Source organism: Cyclopterus lumpus, chromosome 9 (genome assembly GCF_009769545.1).
Source record: "Cyclopterus lumpus isolate fCycLum1 chromosome 9, fCycLum1.pri, whole genome shotgun sequence".
NCBI lineage: Eukaryota > Metazoa > Chordata > Actinopteri > Perciformes > Cyclopteridae > Cyclopterus > Cyclopterus lumpus.
The window spans coordinates 12,522,083-12,542,406 of NC_046974.1; the positions used below are offsets into that span (position 1 = coordinate 12,522,083).

Sequence of the window (20,324 nt, forward strand, 5' to 3'; positions counted from 1 at the left end):
GCTAGCAACTATTTACCCTCTCTGTCAATCAGAGTCCTGTGGCGTCTGCTCACAGCTGGAGGCATCACTGGCAGGTGGCCCAGCATCTTCCAAAAAACATCCCTTAAAAGCAGCGATTATTTCCTGTTCGTTCCTTCCTGTCTCATCCGCACCACACCCCGGCACGCCCTTGATCCCTCATCTGCTGTCATCTTTTTCTTTGGGTTTGCCTGCTTCTCGGTAGTCAATCTTACCTGCAAATTAATAGCATCAGTGGAGATCTGCTGTACCGTCCTGGGAAATTTGGGACTTAAGGAAACTAGTTAGGTAATTCTGATTTTGATCCTTCTGCCTTTATACACACACACACACATACACACACACATATCCATTAAAAATAGGCACACAGTCCCCCCAGGAGGCAAATGTGTCTTACATGGGACATGGAAAGGAATGTTGCTGGAATTTGGTTTCCATCATACTGCACTAAGGGAGCTTACTATCCTCATGGTCTTAAATATCTGTCACAGTGGGAGGTTGTCTGTGTCTGTGCCTGTGTGTGTGTGTGTGTGTGTGTGTGTGTGCGTGTGCACGCATCTGTGCATATGTATGTGTGTGTGTGTGTGCATAATGCATTTATGGATGTGATAATACAGCCCAGTAAGTAGTGAGATCCTCTTTTCAGTCTTTATCAGTGGGACCAGTTCTTTCCGCCTGGGGCCAAAGCGAAGGACCCAGTGGTGCAGAAAGCACAGGGTTTGTCTAGTGTAGTTTGGAAGAGCCACAGGCTATGGAGCACTGAGGCGCTTATGAGGGACAGCCCTGTCTCTTGATCCCACCAAGGGCTGATGTTGATGCTGTGTTCTGCAGTCTTCCCAGGCAGCAGTAGCCACCCTCACCAGGCTTGTAATTACATTTGGGGAATAAAAGCACAGAGGGAGGAAGGGATTTAAATGGTTTGTGTGCTAGGCTGCAGGTGGAACGAGCTCCTTTTACTCTCTCAGCTGCATGTCAATGCAGATTTATTCGCCCAACACTTCAGAGCATGATAACAAGGTTCTGTATAAGGCATGATTGCGCTTACAGGTGAGAGATGGTAGGTTGTTTTGATGGGGATACTTTTTTATTTGTTTTATAGATGTTGACGTAGGGTATACATTACCATAGGTATACCTTGATCTGTCATGCATATGGCTGTTTTTGAATTTACTCAGCATGCAGAACATATATTGTGAGACTTATATTGTTCCCTGACATTTATGTTCCTTATCTGATCACCTTCAACCAAAGAAATACAACATCTGACAAAGTCTTAAAAAACAGCTGACACAGAGCAATATTAGCCTTCATTTGAAGTAATGTTTCTGGCTAGCTTACACATTTTAGTCAAATATTCATTGTTCTTTTTTGTTGTCATGGTCACCACCAACTCCAGAGAATAATATGTGGATCTTTAGCTGCTAGATGTTCCAATTTCTTCAACAGTTGCCAACTTTATTTGTCCTAGTAGCATAAAGTGTCGACAGCCGCCTGCTGCTGAAAACAGGATTTATTAGAGAAGAATTTGTGGGTCAGGAAACAACAAAAGAGACAACAATGCTTTGCAGAGCTGCAGAGTAGGATGATACATCTCTGTGAGTTTGTCACCACGAGTGACACCTTTCACATATTTGATCAAATGTTAATATAAACATAATTGAATTGTGTAGCTACAGGAATCTTGATGTAAATTGAATGCTGTGTAGTTATTTTTTCCTTTACCTGTGTACAGTACTAAGGCTGTCCTGGGTGTCTCTTAACAGTCAAACAGTTCATTTATTAACACAGAATTAAAGCAAAGCCACAGCGAGGCCTAAGCCTTCTGGCCTGTGGCAGCCACCATTGTATTTCGTAAACCAGGAATGAAACATCCCCTCTGTTTCACCGCTGTTGAGCTGATACTGACATGACATGAGGTGCAAATAAGTCAATTTTTATTTCACCGCTTCAGAACTACACACATACTCACTGCCTGCAGTGCTGGACATTTGAGACCTTTCTCACTAATGAAAAGAAAGAGTTGATCGAGGGACATGATGCACACAGTCGATTTAGCTAATTGACAATTATTTCTCTTTACTCCTTTCAACATTGATCTAGTTTTTATTCACAGCCATTTTATGAAGCTTGCCTTTACATATCACAAAAGAAAAACACATTTAAAAATAAGGCAATTGAAAGCAGCCATGCATCCTTCTATTTCACAGAAATCTGATTTGATCTAAACTCATTAAGTATGAGTTCCTTGCTGTTGCAGATGGATTAGAGGAGAGCAGAACAAAAGCTCTGTCTCCTTTCTGAAAGGGAACGGTGAGGTGCTGAGAGTCTGGACATTTGGTTGTCACTCTTCATTTCTTTCATTGTGTCAGGCTGCTGCAGGCAACAGCTCTGGCCAGCTCATTGATCTGGGTCCTCAGACCTTAACCTGTGTTCTCTTATCTCTCCTCTCCTCTCCTCTCCCACTTAAGAAATGGAATTTTTCGTGTACCACTGAAAAGGGTTGGACTATGTGTAGACCTATATGTCAGGCCTGATTTGTTCAGTTTTTTGGGCTAACAGGGACAGCACCACCCATCCCTATGTCTCCAAAATGCCCTTGAATAACCCTGGACTCCTGCTACCTTGGATTGATTGCCTGGCTTCCTGCTGAATGCTCTCAAATGCAAGTGGGCCCTGCAAGCGATTCAATATGTGTCCCTGTGTTCTCCGACCCGGCAGGAAGTCATAACAAAACAGATACACTTTGATATCTTTATATTTGTTTCACTGTGGCTCAGAATATTTCTACTGCTGACAGGTAGGCCAATTTGAATCACCACCGTCAGTTCTGATTACATCCAGAGTCCAAAGAGTCACTTTAACTGCCCCTAACCCCTATTAGTGTTTAAAGAAAGAGTTATCCACTCCTTGCAGCATCATGCTTTGCCCCTAGTTTGAGGCCTTGCAAAGTGGCAAACCTTGATGTTTACCTCAAACCCCTCCCGGAATTACTTTCAAACGCCACTGTGATTTCCCCTTCTGTCACCATCACAAGGTCTCTTAAGAATTGATTCCCTGCACCAGCAGGCATCACACAGTTATGCCCGTGGAGATTTGACTTCAGTACAGAAATAAACAGCAGCCCCGTGCAGCCCTTCAGGGCTTTGCTCTGATTTAGAGTACATTAAGATTCATTCACAGTGCCCCGCTTCCCGGCAGTGTGCCACCTCTTCAATTTCCTCCTCAACCAGACTTAAGATTCATGTGTTTATATCAGAAGGCCGGAGGGCTGTTTGTGCATTTGAACAATGCTGACATCCTGTCACTGGGGACAGGCGCTGGGACTGAGGTAGGGGCTCTGGGGGCTGCAAAGGTGGAGCAAACCTCCAGCTCAGTTACAGCGCCTCCCTCAATAGATGCAGGAGATGCTTTTCCTCACTTAACATTTGGCCATTTCTGTAAACCATGTTTTGTCGAGTGTATTGTCAGAGAGAGGGAGCTTGAAATATCAAACTCCCTCATTACTTGAAGGGAATAGTCAAAATGTCTACTAACACTAATGGAGGTTGTCGGATCCAATTTAATTCAGTGCCTCTTGTGTTTCTTCCAAACAAACACACAAGCACAAGCATACATGCCCTAGCACAAATACAAAATGCGACCGCGCACACACACACACACACACCGTGACAGAGAGAAGCCACAATGCTCTTGGATACATTTGGTATATTTGAGTATTACTTTGTGTGTATGCACCACTGCACTGACTACCACAGTTGAGACAAAAAAAGATAGCTTTTTCACTCATGTAAGCGTTGCCTGCACTGCAGCTTGTATGTATCGTAAGTTCACTTCATGAAATGCTGCATGGGTGTTAGTGTGTTTATGTGCTTGTGAGTGTGAGACCGTTTGAGCAGCAGACAGTCTGACAGACAGCGTAGTAGCTGTCACGAGTGCCCTTACCCGTAGCTTGACCTTTAGTGACAATCAGTCCTTTGTGAACATCTCCTGTGAAGGCTAAAGGAATTATCAAGCTACAGACCGTCTGGCGTCATTTATCTATTAGCTGGATGTCACACAGGTTATGGAGAAACAAGTGGCTCCAGTGTTAATAGATCTGATTAGCTCTGTTGATTGATTATTGAAACCAGTTAACTGCAAGGTAACTTAGATATCTCTGTTTGTTTTTCTCTGAAACAGCCTTTCAAAACAAGGTTAATTCTAGACAATGCCTGCTTTGCATTGATTTGTTTATTCTGGAAAGAGTAATGACATTTCACGAATATCAAAACCTAAAGACAACGGGGTCTATAATTTGGCTTCAGTGGAAGCAAAGTTAAATTTGTTGTGGCCTGTGCGGGCTTATTTGCCACAGTGGACTGCTGAATCCTTCTGTGTATTCTCGTGAGTGTATGTATTAAAGAGAGCAATCGGGCACAGCTGAACCTGTCCTCACTTGGCAGAGCACAGCATTTGCCCGGTTAAAAAAGCAGAAGGTGTTGATATGGCAGAGAAGCAGTCATTTGGCTGATCTAATGGTGGCTCCCATAGGATCTACTGTATATCTGTATGCAAATACTGAGCGAGGGAAAAGAATCGAGTATACACATGAATATTTTATCATATCCATCCCCGCCCCAGCTTGCACATCATCAGCATGCCTTCGCTATACTCCCCCTCTTTCGTTCTCGTGCATACATGTTTCTTTGTACATACACACACAGACAAGAACATGCCCCTCTCCAAAGGATCTTTGAAGCGTCTTTGAAAGCCTCTCTGACTGGTCTGTTCCATCTTTGAGTTTATTACAGTTGAGATGTTTCCTTTTTCGTCAAAATGCTTCTCTGCAGGTGATTCAGATCTAAAGACATCCTCACCCTGGGGATGTTTCCAGCATTCTCTTCTCTCATCCTTCAAACACAATCTCTCCTGTAGCCTTTTATCCCCCCCCCCAACACACTCCCCCACTCCCTCCAGTGTGCCTTTCTGTTCCCTGCCAGCCAGCTCCTGTTGCTGCCTGAGCCCAGCTCGTTAAGGGAAACACTGGTGCATGGTCCTCCTCACCTTCCCTCTGCACTGCCTTTTAATTAGATGTGTGTGTGTGTGTGTGTGTGTGTGTGTGTGTGTGTGTGTGTGTGCGTGACACGTCATCTTTTTGAAGTGATTGGTAAAGCAGTGGCTTGTTTTTCTCTGCTGTTCAACCCCTTCATTAAATAGCAGTCTGCACTCAATACATACTGTATGTAGCTCTTGAACACACAAATACTTCCGCTGGAATATATTTGATCATTTTGGTCTGTTAGCGAATTGATGAATTCGTCAATCGACAGGAAAACTATTTGGATAACTGATCTCATATTTGATTACTTATTTTTGATCGATAGATAGATAGATACTAGTTATTCATCCCCAGGGGGAAATTTGGTTGATATGAGTATTAAGTATCAAAAAAACCTTCTTCAAATAAACGTTTGCTGTTTCTCTTTGTTGTACTATTTACAAATCTCAGAAGTAACATGTGTTTATTCCAGTGAATGCAGTTAGTGCAAGTGTCTGTATTCTTGCAAACAATGGTTTTTTTTTTTCTCGGCCTAACATCTGTATTGGTGTCCAGTGAAAGACTGGTTTGTTCCCACCTCTGCAGTAATGGAATCAAACCTGTTCTCCATCCTTTCTTGTCAAGAGAGAGTGACTCCTTTCCCATATAATCTTATTAATAGCACTTTACTGACGTAGTGGCTGCCCTGCCCTCCTGCAGGACATGGCTTTTGGACAGAGGGCAAACTAGGCTCTTTAACACCTTACACCTATCTGCCTCTCTTATGCTCACTATTCCTTCTCCCATCATGCCCTACATTTTTTTCTGAAATGATTTAAATTTATTAATAATTACAATTATTTGTAATATAATTTGTATCTGTACAAGTATTATAATTAAACAGTTGCCTTACTAACATTGGGTTTCATTGGGAATGTCTGCAAAATTATGTCAGGGAAGAAATTTGTCTCAAATAAAATGAGCAACAGGTGCAACAGGAAAGTCTTTCTTTATGGAATTTAATGAATTGATGCCAAAGCAATGGATGCTTGATTTCTTTTTCCATTTCTGGCCACTCAGAAGGAGATTCCACACAAATGTTTTTTGTGCTTCTACAAGGCCTGGTCGGCCATTATCCAACTATTTACATCTCCATGACGACCCTGGTTGTCTTATTTGCTCTCCCAGTCTGTGATGATAGCCTTGGTCGTTTGGCGTATATTAGAGCTCATATAGGTCCAAAAGAAATAGGGAGGATTTTTAAAGGCATATTCACACAGCTGCGAGGCACAACCACAAAGTTCAACATGGAAGTGAAATGGTGGGCAGGAATAAGAACATTAAACACACCATTGGCTCAGAGTAACAGATCTTGCACCAAGCCCAGCCATCAAGAGCAGCTCCACTCCGTGGCATAAGGGGACAATTACGCTAAGTACAATACATTACCTCTCGCATGTGCTATGAAAGCAGCCATATCTCTAATGTTCTACAGAATATAAACATACTTAGTAAAGGGGGCTGACGGAGGAGAATCAGCAAGGAATCCGAAACCACTGTCCTTGTCAGAGGAAAGAAATGGAATAATGTTGTTGGAGCCAAGTATTTCTGATTAACATATCAGCCCTCTCCTGCTCTCTTTCTCGTCTCTCCCAGGCAGAACTGGTTTACCTTTCATTAGGAGACCCTTGGCGCAAAATGAGTTTGCTGATAAGAGCCAGCGGTTTATCAACAGTTTATAAAGCACGGCGCTTGGATTAATCAAATAAGCACACATCCAGAGAAGGGCTGGACTCTGTAAACACAATCAGATCTGACTCTGCAGACGGATTGAGAGAAGTGGGGGAGATGGTGTGGACAGGGCGGGACAGGGCGGGAGGAGTGCAGAAAAGAAATGGAATCAAATTAGAATGAAGTCAATTTAGCAGAAATTATGTATTTTGGGCAATTATTTCTTTCCCAGACAGAATGTTATTTTGCGATACAGGTGGGAAGTCAAAATGGGCAGTGATGGGAGAGGGCTGCAGTCAGAAGTGAGCAATATGGTCCCAGTGTCTGTCCTTGAGCCAAACACATGCATCCCATGTGACTAGCGAGGCTGGCTCCTCATTATCTTGGCGTCCATCGGAGGAGAAAATGCAGCGTTGCAGTCTCACTTTAGAGGGACACTGATCACAAGAGCAACTCATCCCAACTGGAGAAAGATTGCTCTCCCCCGTCTCACATTCTCTCCCCGTGTCTCCTGCTGCACTGGGTTGCAGACAGACGGAGAAATGGAATCATCTCTGATTTCAGCTCACAAAAATGGAAGTTTGAGACAGAGAGATGGAGCGAAGCTTCAAACGGCACATGTAATTGAGCAGCCCTAGATAGGCTATCTGGGAACATGAAACAGCAACAGTTGTGACGAAGGGTAATTGCCTCCCTGGGCCTGTATAATGCCTTGTCGAGTCTTTAAACTTGAGCAAACTGATGGAAGTCCTTATGTCAGCAGGTAATTGGTTCCAGGCATCAGCAGCTATGTGAAATGAAGGAAAGATAGGTAGGTGGGGTTTACGTACGTATGTGTGTGTTTAGAAAAAGAATGTATGAACGATTCAAAGAAAAGCGTCTTTAAGAGTGTTGTATTCTTTTTCTCAACTATATGCTTTGCTTCTCATTTATTCCGAGTTTCATTATGTGACGCTGGAGAAAAAAGAATATATATCGGGCAAAAAATTCTTTAAATGACATATTGATGTATATATGGGATAATACATATGTAAATTTTTCACATTTAAGAGGATGGCACTTGTGCCTCCACTGAAGCCCATTGCAAGCATCAGTGGCCAGTTTTGCAACATATGGATGTGACAAGTGCTTTCATAAGCTTACTACTGAAACCTCATTGAGTCGTCGAGCATTCACTGGAGCCGACTTTTGACTTTGAAGTTGTCTGTTTCAAAATGCTCCCAGCATGACCCGGGTCATCCCTGTTGCTGAAGCTCCAAGCTGGGCAAGATGGGCAGCACTGTGGCCTTCACTGTCTGTCCTCTCCGCTGGCCTGCATCCAACCCCTTTCCTGGCTGGAGGATGCAGAGTGGGACCTCAGGAAGTAGACGCTTTATTAGCTGGCCCTGCATGATTAATTGAACATCTGGTCACACAAAAACAGCTGACCCCAATTCCCAGCTGTTTACCCTTTGTATAAACAGGTAATAAGCCTGCAGTGAATGTGTCACATAGAGGGTCAAGACTGCATTTTGAGGAACCTCTCCATTTTCCTGCTAGACCTCCTTTTGCAGTTGTAGCTAGTGTTCAGTTTAGTTGTGTTTTCACAGGTGGACTGTGCTTGTAAAAATGAGAATATTCATAATATTGTTATTTCTGTTTTAAGCCTGAGAGGTCTTGCCAGCAGTCAGTCAGTCAGCCAGTTGGCCCCCCACAGCTCTGCTGTGAGTCTAAAACCTCTCTCCTCTCCCTCCTGATTAGCAGTGTCTTTGTTCCATTGGTGGTGGCACGGCATGAAGCGTGATTGCAGTGGACAAACTGTCGGCTTTAAAACAAGCCTGCTGCTGCGCTGATCTGCATCACACTTTACCTCCCTCCTTGCTTAGCAACGACAAAATCAAATCAGGGTGTGCTTGTTGTTAGGTCTATGAGTTGTAAGCCCCCTAACAGATTTAGGAATTTCTTTTTTTTCCATTTGATGTACAATATTTCTGTCTAAAGGAACAGTTTAAGTGTGGGTAGGTAATCTGTGATGTAAAGGCAACATCAGTACTCAGTAGTGATGTAATATGGGTATAATAATATATTTTTTTCATTTGACCACAGTTTTATTACCTTGCTTTTTTCTTATCTGCTGTCTATCTTTTTCTGTCTCTCTATCCATAGGCTGCTTCAATGGCGCTGAGCAGCTTGGGCCATGTATATACAGCCATTGGCGACTATCCGAACGCCCTGGCCAGCCACAAACAGTGTGTCCTACTGGCCAAGCAGTCCAAGGATCAGCTGTCTGAGGCTCGCGAGCTGGGAAACATGGGGGCCGTCTACATTGCCATGGGAGACTTTGACAATGCTGTCCAAAGCCACGAGCAGCATCTGGGCATTGCCAAGGCCCTGGAAAATAAACGAGAGGAAGCTCGTGCTTATAGTAACCTAGGCAGTGCCTACCACTACCACCGTAACTTTGACAAGGCCATGTCCTACCATACTCACGTTCTGGAGCTCTCCCAGGAGCTGGAAGAAAAGTCCATTGAGATGAGAGCCTACGCAGGACTGGGTCATGCTGCTCGCTGCATGCAGGACTTGGAGAGAGCCAAGCAGTACCATGAACAGCAGCTGTCTATAGCTGAGGGTTTGAAGGACAGGGCCGCAGAGGGAAGGGCCTCCTCCAATCTGGGTATGTATGCAAAGTACTAAAAGACTTAATTTAATATACTGGATATCTGGATATATCATTATAATTATCTCACATTTTGGGAAATGATATCTGTTAGTAAAAAGCTAAATCATAGACATTAATTACAAATAGATTTTAAATCTGTATTTGGTATAAACAACAGTAGAATGTATGGATTGGTATGAGGTGAGATTTGAGTTTGATAAGCAAGACCAAAAACACCTCCCAGATAGGTGATTAAAATCAATACACTGCACAGTGGATTATATTTTGTGTTGTGGAAAAAGCTAAGCCAGGTTCAACTGCAGACAGTTTTTTTTTTGTTCGAGCCCTCTATTGTTGCTCTGGACACAGCCTCAACAGTTATATATTCTAATGTATGGGTCATTGATCACTGGAGAGAATCTCGGTATTAAGAGTTCTCTTTAGAATAGATTAGAGGGATCCCCAAAATATTGCAAGCCCATTTTACACAGATTTGGGTATTATCTCATCCCCTCTAATGGAAATCCATTCAGAGCATGTACAGTATCTAATAAGGGAAATTCCTCATAGACCCTTTTGATGACAATGTAAAGATTAGTGCAGAGCAGCTTGTAATAAATACAGTTGGAACACCTGGTAGTTGGATAGTAAGATATTGTGCAGACTGGAAGTAGGTAAGTGTTTAGCTAAAGTTATTTTAGCTTCATTTGACCTAATCCACCGAAAAGAGGGATGGGAAGAAAAACAGAGAGTAAAAGGGTTTCTGGCTTCTGCGTTGTTGTTCTGAGGATACAGTATGATGGCTCCCATTTCCTGCTATGGGGTTTTGACAGTCCTGCTGGTTACAGATCTGTTTGTCTTCATTTAAATGAGCTGTTGGCTCACTATTGTTTTCCATTACATTTATGGTTAGTGAGACCTGAGTATTTGTGTTACCTTTAGGCATAGGCTGGCATTATGTTACCGTATCATCATCACTATTTTATGTAAAGTTGTTTTGAGGAACCGTATTTAATGGTTACATAATGTTCCACAGTGAATGGTGACCAGTAGATTATGTGAGCATAAGGTAGAGGAGTGCAAGCCTTCTTGGGAGCCAAGACAGAAGATGATGCATCTGAGAGCCAACAGTAATGTGTGAGCCCAGGAAGTTATGTGGTGATAGAATGCCAACATGTAACGAATGCTGTCAGAGTAGAAAATGAACCCCATAAAAAAATTCTAAATTTTTTACGAGAAATCTCTTCAAATTAATCTGCTCTGCTCTAACCTCCGCACTGGCTTGGACTTAATCATGTCTGGAAATGAAAGGTGGTGTGAAGACGAATACAAAATGAGACGGGGAAATTAAATATATACAATCAGGTCTTTTGATTGAAACTTAAAATGTAATTATTGTACCCTATACAATCCAATATCTGACAGCCAAATCGTGCTAGAATGACATTATTAGCGATAGGTAACCTTGTAGAGTCTGCAAATATAATGACTAAAGGAACATTAGTGATAAAGGTGTACCTTTTGGATATTCAAAACCCCATGAGTTAAATGGTATGGACAATTATCCTGTATTTGGTCAAGCAGTTACAACCATCGCTGGGTGACTTATGATATCCATCAAGATAGTAGTAAACCTGACTCTAATGGATAAACTAAGAGGCATAATAGTTCCTCCCAGATGAATTATTATTTAACCTAATGTGTAAAAGTGGGCAAGCAGAAAGTGGGGTTAATCGGCAAAGTTGTCCTTTGACCAGCCTAATGGTTGCACATCCTTGAGTGATCTCAGCACCAACACACACCTGATTTTAAAAGTGAGCTGGTAACTGATTGTCATAAATTAGAGGCTCTAGTGAGAACATTTTCTGATCCTACAGTACCGTACGTGTGAGCTTTATAACGAGTGACTATATGTCAGGCAGCAAATGGTATGTGTTCTGTGGTATGATTGCCATTTGGATGGCAAGAGGGCTGTTTTTTCATTATTAGTTGTGACATTACAGTTCTTCCAGTCCCTGATAGGGTAATGATAGTGTAGCTGATGCACTGTAAAGACCTCCAGCTGGTGAGCGCAGAAGCTAAACGAGTGGGTGGTAGCGATGAAGCCTGTTGCTCCATGGAGACAAGCTCCATCATCATGTGGCTACAGTACCTCTTGACACCTGAAGAAGCTTCCTGACCATCTCATTGCTGCCTCATCTGTTGGTACTTCTTGTCTATTTCCTCTTCTCTATTTTCAGTTCTTGAAGGCTCCCTCTCCTTTTCTTCCCTCACCCCCTACTGATTGTAATCTGCAACTGTCAAGCTCCCAGTAATTGAAACTGACTTGATGAATCGCTTAATTACCTTTAATAGCTGATTCAAGAGGAGCTGAATAATGAAGATAACAGAGAATGAAGTGGAGGTTGTGACACATCAGTCTGTAATTGCCTCAGAGTTGTTGTTGTTGTTTTTTGTTTGCAGCAGTGTGCGTTGCTACCCCGTTATCAATGCCTGCAAATCTGCTTAGCACAATAAGATATGTGCTACAACTAACAGGATGTTGTTTCAGACTTCAAAAAATGCTGCCTTTACGCTGTGCACAAATAGGGGAGAGATGATCGAGTGAAGATTAACGAGCAGCGATAAAAGTAACAAACACTGTGTGAGAGATGGAAGTTGGAGAAGTTGCAGAAACAGGAAAGAACAAACTTTTATTATGCCCTCTCAGCTTGTCGTTAATGTTGCGTGTAGTGTGGGTGGAGCAGCAGCTGACATGGCTCTGAGGTACAGTAGTATAGAGATCGCCATGTAATATCTAAACATGATGCCCAGCGGTACCAGCAGCCCTGGCTCAGCACACTCTGACCTATAAAGGATATGAAAATGTTGCTTTCCAGCCCCATTTATTATTCATTAATTGACTAACTTAGCCCCAAGTCAGTAATATTTAATATCTGAGGACTGAAGTGGTGGGTTCCCATGTAGCTCGCATTTCTGGTATTCATGAAACAGAATTGAATTTGTATTATGTTCTCTTGCCTTCCACTTCAAAGAGACTTTCAATACGTTTTTTTGATCGCGTTTGTGTTTTAGCCTGGTCTCTCTTGTGCTCTCTTTTCCTCAATTCGCACCTCCTCATTTGACCCTATGTCTAAAAGAAATCCCTTGAAATGTCGACTCCATCTGTGAGAATAGCTAGAGGTAACAGTCCTAATTAAGCTTTTTTCCTTTCCTTTTATCAAGTATCCCCCAGGGAATGTTTTCTGCTGATGCTCACAAAAACAAAGCAACAGGAAAAAGAGTTCACAAGACAACACACAGTCAGACAATGTGCACAGCAATGCTCAGTATTCAAATATCACTGGTATCCAAAAACAAACAGGACATAACTTCTAGATGTAATTATTTTCAGACCTTTTACTCACAACTTTTTCCACTTACTTTTAGATTACCATGTTTTGAAACATGTCTGACAGAAACAATGGCACACTAGTAGATTCAGCCTTGTATTGCTAATGTTGTTGGCTGTGTTTGTTGACAGTTAAAATATAGTAACACTATAGTAATTATGTCAGCCTTTTAAGTGAATCATCAAATAATTAGTTTCTCATGATGCTTTTACCACTAGTGCATCATCATTATAACAACAAAAAGGGTTGCATGACCATAAATCCAGTACTTACAGTCCTTTTCATAACAAATTTCAGACTGCCCACAGCAGGGACAAACTACAGACAGGGAGCAGACTTGCCTGGGGCAATGAGGCACAGAGATTATTCAGTTTTGTACCTAAGCCTTTGGAAACAGCACTGATTGTATATTATTAGTCTGACCAGGAAAGCGAGCAGGAGAAAGCTGAATTTAAAGAGGAATTTAGCAAGCCTAATGGCCCAGACAGGATGATTGAAAGAATGCTGTGAGGGAAAACGGGGAAAGAGACAAACAAATACATAAAAAAGTGCATTTATCTGAGATCGGTGACATCTTCAACACTCCATTAATGACTGGGTAAATACGTAAGTAGATATTAGCTGGCCTGTAAAAGGAGAGAGTGGTTCGAGAAGAGGTGATGGGATTGTTAGGGTGCCATTAAGTTGCTTGCCTTGGAGAAATGTTTGCTAGCTAGCCGATCTTTGCAGCCTGGCAGTTTGTTGAAGAAGCTGCCTCCCTCTGCATGGCCCCCTTCAATGTCCTGACGGAGGACCACACCAGAAACTGGACTAGAGGCCCTGCAAAACACACTTTTCTAGTGTGTGTGCTTACACCGATGTTTGGCTCACTGTATGCAGCCTTACTCTCCACACTGCAGAGCTATTAAGTGAAACAAAAGAGCTGCAGCATTCTTTTGCATCTAGCAACTGTGCCCTGCATTAAGCACATCTGCAGATTTAGCATGAAATGTGATCTGTTCCTAAATGGAGAGGCGATTGTGCAGTGCTAAAAAGAAAGTGGAGCCATTGAGACTGAACATTGTTGCACTATGTGGTTGGAGGAATCAGATGTCATGCGTGTGGACAGTACAGCGACAGTTGGTTTGAAGGAGGGGTGAGGGTCAGGAGGAGCACAGAGGAGAGAAGCTCAGCTAATGCTTAGAGGACACATGCAGGACTTGGCAGACCACCCAGGCAGCACACATCCATACCCTGTCCTTTTTTAAAAATCTGCCTCCTTCCTGTCTCTGTCAGTCAGACACAGGTCTGTGAGTGAGGATTTGCTACCTTAAGACCAGACCCCCAGCTCCTCCCCTTCCCTGCCCCTGCAAACCCCAGCAGGATCTAGGCTCTGCCTCAGCTCACTACTTCCCCCCACAGATCATAACATACACTATTGTATATTTCACAACTCGTGCACTAAGACTCTTATTAGCATATTATAATGGTGTCTTTCGACTTCCATTCACCCTTTCATTTTCGCAAGATTAGACTGGAAGTCTATATGAAAGTAATCCTGCATAGTATGATATAGTCATCCATATCATATCTTTATAGGTTGTAAATACTTGATAGGAACCTTTTCCTATATTTCTTTTTGATAAAATGGTGAAAATGTATGCAAAATCCAAACCGGTGCATCTACTCAAAAATATGATTGTGAAAGGTGTCCTACCTTTATCTTTTCTCCCATCTCTTATTTCTAAATTACTTCAAAGAAATTAATTATTCTGAATGTAAAACATAATGTAGCATGATACAGCCTTTATTGTCAGTCTCATTGCATCCATTAGCACTAACAACATATAATGTGAGCGGCTTTGTAAATACTCTCACAGTGACAAAATTATCTAGAAATTATAATAATAATAATAATTTTCAGAAGTACTAAACTAAACATGCTAGCTACGGTGTTTTGTGAACACTGCTCAGTTTTAATGGATTTTCCTTTAAAGGAGACTTCTCTATTGTGGTATTTTACACATGCCAATTTCTTGGAGCTGAGACCTGGATAGGCATCAACATTTCCCCAAACACCACAACTCCAGCATCCTGTTGTGGTCTTTACTTCTCAAAAATGAACTTTTACTTCATAAAATCGAAATGAGGAACACACCCAGGTCATTATTTTAGGATCAGGCTGGTCATCTCTACTATCACACCAACCCAGTGGCAGCAGCCCCATTGTTGGTAAAATCCTCTTAGCTGACTGTAGGCAGCAGTGCGTTGGACCTCCATAGCTCACTGGAAGAATGACACAGGGATTTACTCAGAACCAGACACCATTCCTCAAAGTCATCACTGCTGCATATCCCTCCTATGTACAGCCAGCTGTGTAATGAAAAGTGACAACACACTGCCATGCTTTTAATGTCTTTTGTTATGGGGGGATGGAGAGGGCTCTGGATGGATTGGGCCCTCTATAAAATGTCATTGTCTCAAGCTGTGTACAAAAGAGAAATAATTGAGCCATGTTGTGTAATATATTCCAGTCAAGTGTATTTAGTATGCACCACAGACTTATAATGTTAAGACCTACGTAAATGTAATCTGACTGGAGTCATTTTGATTTGGACAACATACCAAAGTCACAACTTCCGCCAGAATACCTATACAAATTCACAATTGTTGTTTCAGCAATCTTTACTGGCATGTTTGGTATGGTTTTATTTACTATCCAGCTGGATACTATACCCAGAGGGTTCCATAATCCTCTTGCCGTATTGGGAAAGGACAGAAAATATTTTCTTGCTTCAAGCGTGGCTCCAGGCATAGCCTAAGGCTTATGGCAATTTTGGCTGCAGCTTCCATGCACAACCTCAAGCCTCACCATACACCCCAGCCTCTGTCATGGCTGTCTCTTCTAGCCCTCCGTCCATTGCCGGGACCCAGATCCATTTTTAGCCTACAGCATGCAACATGTTTGCTGGTAATACATCAGTAGGCATTATATCCTCAGTAAAATCAGCCTCCATTGGGGAAATAATAACCTTGGGAGCGACTTTGTGGCCAGAGCTGTCAGTGCTCTTCCAATTAGCCTGCTATGAATCCCAACATGCTTCCACTCTTACAAAATACACCCAGGAAAAGCAAAGCTGAGGGGTTTGTCCCAGGTGTAGGAAATGTCTGTGCCAGTAGAACCTTCACATCCAAAATGTTTTATGCCTCATTCATTTATTTAGTTTTACTGTATTTGTACTGTACACAGTCCAAAGAACCACATGGATTTTAGTCACTGTATAATCCGTAATCTGAATACATCTGTATCATTTGGCAGCACTGCTTCTCTCCTTGTTCTACTCTGTGATACACATTGCATATCAATTCCTCAGGACAGTGACCTGATGATTACCAGGTCATAGTCCAGGTGGTATTACATTAGCCTGAAAATACAAGCAAGAAAACAAACAGCAAGTCAGGTTTTCCATTTGTCAGTAGGTGTTTGCAGCATGCAGAATCAAATTGAATTAAATAGGCTTCTTTGATTATGTTTTTTCCCATCAAAATCCAATCTGTCTGCAGAAAAAGCTGTTGGATTTTTGGATTGTTGGATTAAAACTAATCTTCTCATTTAGACTTCATTTAGAGTAAACTACTGATTATGCAACTTTCACACTTGTGGATTTCTTCCATGTCCACCACTCTACATAGGTAGGTGGGTGGGTAGGTAGGTAGGTGGGTGGGTAGGTAGGTAGGTGGGTGGGTAGGTAGGTAGGTAGGTGGGTGGGTGGGTAGGTAGGTAGGTAGGTAGGTGGGTGGGTTGGTAGATATGTGGTAATTTGTCCAACCAATAGTGGCTCATACTGTAGAGGCACCATGTTTTTTTCCATTCTCATTGTCCTAATGTGCTGCTTTTTAATTTAGCCAACATCTGAATGTATAGCCACATCTATCATATAATTTCTGCAGTCATTTGAGCCGTCTGTTTAGTTTTAGTTCCTATGTTTATTTAGCCCGTGTTCAGGCCCAAACTGTGGCAAGTTTCAGATTAAATAAATGGGAAAACGCACATGCTGGTAACTAATTACGGCGGCACCATCACATACTCACCACAAGCCACAGAGCTCTGGTTCCCACCCATTCAGGCCATTTCCATCCCCGGTGTCCCATCAGTGGCTGAAAACCCGTCCTAGTAGCCCATTATTATCCATGCTGATGCAGCAAAGCAATGATGTCCAGACTGGTGAATGAAGGACTACGTTATTGGCTTTGCAGCTGGTTTCTCTGTCTCATCCAACAGCCTGCAGCCATCCTGTCCTCTTTCTCATATTATTATTATCATTGAAAGTTGGTGGCAAAGCAAAAAAAGACCCAGACCCACAGATTAGTATTGAGTCTCAGGAGGAAGGAGGAAGGAGGAGCAATACGGCAGATATGTTGATGTCTCTTTACTCTCTCTGTGTGTGTGTGTGTGTGTGTGTGTGTGTGTGTGTGTGTGTGTGTGTGTGTGTGTGTGTGTGTGTGTGTGTGTGTGTGTGTGTGTGTGTGTGTGTGTGTGTGTGTGTGTGTGTGTGTGTGTGTGTGTGTGTGTGTGTGTGTGTGTGTGTGTGTGTGTGTGTGTGTGTGTGTGTGTGTGTGTGTGTGTGTGTGTGTGTGTGTGTGTGTGTGTGTGTGTGTGTGTGTGTGTGTGTGTGTGTGCGCGTGCGCGTGCCAACCCTAGTAAGCTCCCGTCATTTATTTATTTGATCCACCTTTAAAGGAAAATGTGATTTATTGCAACACTTGTATCTGTTATTTTGGCCATCATTCCTGTCTGTTATAGAGAATTAGATTGTACTCTTCGGTGCATGTGGGGGGATGTCACTGAAAAAGGAAATCAAAATTAATGATAAAAATGACCCATACTGTCAATTCATCCAACATTACCAACATTTCTGGTACACTCACTTTCAGTCTTACTTCTGAATTAAAAGGTTTAGATAATGCGACTAAACTGTCGACCAAGGAGACTGCAACATGTAGACTACAGGGGCCAGGGATTGATTATATACTGGGATTATCAATTTAAGGAATGAACACCTAGTGTGTGAAGCTATTATTTTTCAGAGGATAGTATTTTATTAGAGATAATAGGTTCAATGCACCGGGTTCTCCATTATTTATTGTTTCTCCACACTTATCTCATTTTTCTTAAGTTGTTTGCAGAGCTTTCCATCAGCACTTCACACACTCCCCCATTTTTACTTCCTATTTAACTATTTCCAACCCTGTGGAAAAGTTGTTGATTTGGTTAAAAATCCCTCTAAGACGCAATCATCAAAGACAGCTTAGACAGTCAAAAGAATCTATTTTGGTGTTATAATAACTCTGTTGTTTTAATGACCATAATTCTGTGGAAGAGTGTTGTGTAAGCAGAGAACAGATGGCTCAGAGAGCATATTTTAACAACTAAATTACTTGTTTTGTAAATGAAGAGCTGACTAGGCACTTGAATTTTCCTCAACTACAATGTTCCCCTTCAAATGGGTCTTTAACTTTATCCTGTGTCTCTCACACCTCTCTCAGGCATAATCCACCAGATGAAAGGGGATTATGAGACTGCACTGAAACTCCACAAAACACACCTGGCCATTGTTCAAGAGCTGAATGACTATGCTGCTCAGGGCCGGGCCTATGGTAACATGGGTAATGCCTACAACGCCCTGGGAGCCTTCGATCAGGCTGTTCGCTATCACCGCCAGGAGCTGCAGATATCCATGGAAGTCAATGACCGGGCCTCGCAGGCCTCCACCCATGGAAATCTGGCTGTGGCTTACCAAGCCCTGGGAGCCCATGACCGTGCTCTGCAACATTACCAGAACCACCTCAACATCGCTCGTGAACTCCGAGATGTCCAGAGCGAGGCGCGGGCTCTGGGCAACCTCGGCAACTTCCACTGCTCTCGAGGAGAGTTCCCTCAGGCCGTGCCCTACTATGAGCAGTACCTCCGCTTGTCCCCGGACCTCCAAGACATGGAAACCGAAGGAAAAGTTTGTCACAATCTGGGTTATGCCCACTACTGTCTGGGCAACTACCAGGATGCCGTCAAGTACTATGAGCAGGACCTAGCTCTGGCCAAGGACCTTCATGATAAACTGAGTCAGGCCAAGGCCTACTGTAACCTTGGGTTGGCATTCAAGGCCCTGGGAGACTTCACTAAGGCAGAGGAGTGTCAGAAATACCTGCTGTCACTGGCCCAATCCCTGAACAATGCCCAGGCTCGCTTCAGAGCACTGGGGAACCTCGGGGACATATTTGTCTGTAAAAAAGATGTGGCTGGAGCCATTCAGTTTTACGAGCAGCAGCTGGCCTTAGCTCACCAGGTACACCCACACACAATGAATGTAATACTCCTAACATAGAATATATACTAGAAAAATTCATCATATAAATAGGAAATGTCATGTGGAATGCATGTTGATATCACTCACTCACATCCATCATACTGATATTATGAAATTCTATCTTGTTTCAGGTTAAGGAGCGTAGGATGGAGGCCTGTGCCTATGCTGCCCTTGGGGCCACCTACAGACTTGTGCAGAAATATGACAAAGCACTGGGCTACCACACCCAGGAGCTGGAGGTGTATCAAGAGCTGGGCGACGTGTCAGGAGAGTGCAAAGCCCATGGTCACCTGGCAGCTGTCTACATGGCCCTGGGAAAGTACGCTATGGCCTTTAAGAGCTACGAAGAGCAATTAGAGCTTGGGCGGAGGCTGAAGGATCCTGTCGTGGAGGCTCAGGTGTACGGAAATATGGGCATCACTAAAATGAATGTAGGCGTGATGGAGGAAGCCATTGGCTACCTGGAGCAGCAGCTGGCCACTTTGCAGCAGCTGAGTGGCAACGAGGCATTGATGGACAGGGGCAGGGCCTATGGAAACCTGGGAGACTGTTATGAGGCTCTGGGAGACTTTGAGGAAGCCATCAAGTACTATGACCAGTATCTGTCAGTGGCCCAGAGCCTCAACCGCATGCAGGACCAGGAGAAGGCCTACAGAGGCTTAGGCAACGGACACAGGTGAGTTTGCTTTAAATGAAAGGCTTTAAGTTTCAAATTGATTATTTCACACGGTGAGAAAAAAACGTTTCAGTCTTTGTATAACACACTAGAATCGATATCCCCAAGCTGTTGTCGTATAATAGACCACAGCTAGGGGATAATTGTATTGACTGGGTATTACTAATATTCACAGTAATCCCACTTTGCATATTATTTTTCTCCTTACACTCACTATAAAGGACCACCGTAGTTTAGAGACACCTTGGAGCTTGGATGTGAGCCTGGTGCTCGCTGTCTCAGCAGCAGCCTAGTGGCCCTGGCCTTATCTGTATGCAAAGAGGCTTTGGCACACAGATGTCTGAAACTGAGGAAAGCGGTTATTTCCAAGCAACCTCTTACATCTTGTGTCTCGTCTCCCTTCTATTTCTCCTTATGCTTCAAAGAGCTGATAGCATCCTAGGAGACAATAGTGCAAAATACAACACGAAAGACTTGCTGAAACCCTAATTTCGGAGATGATTTTCTT

At 42.9% G+C, this 20,324-nt stretch overlaps 1 protein-coding gene across 1 annotated transcript in view; it reads left to right on the plus strand.

Moving 5' to 3' along the window:
- LOC117736495 (tetratricopeptide repeat protein 28-like) overlaps positions 1 to 20,324 on the plus strand; it is a 155,748-nt gene that overhangs the window by 109,620 nt on the left and 25,804 nt on the right. Inside the window, 3 exon segments of the mRNA XM_034541868.1 lie at positions 8,912 to 9,419; positions 18,323 to 19,119; positions 19,272 to 19,816. Of these exon segments, the coding sequence (XP_034397759.1) occupies positions 8,912 to 9,419; positions 18,323 to 19,119; positions 19,272 to 19,816 (1,850 nt within the window).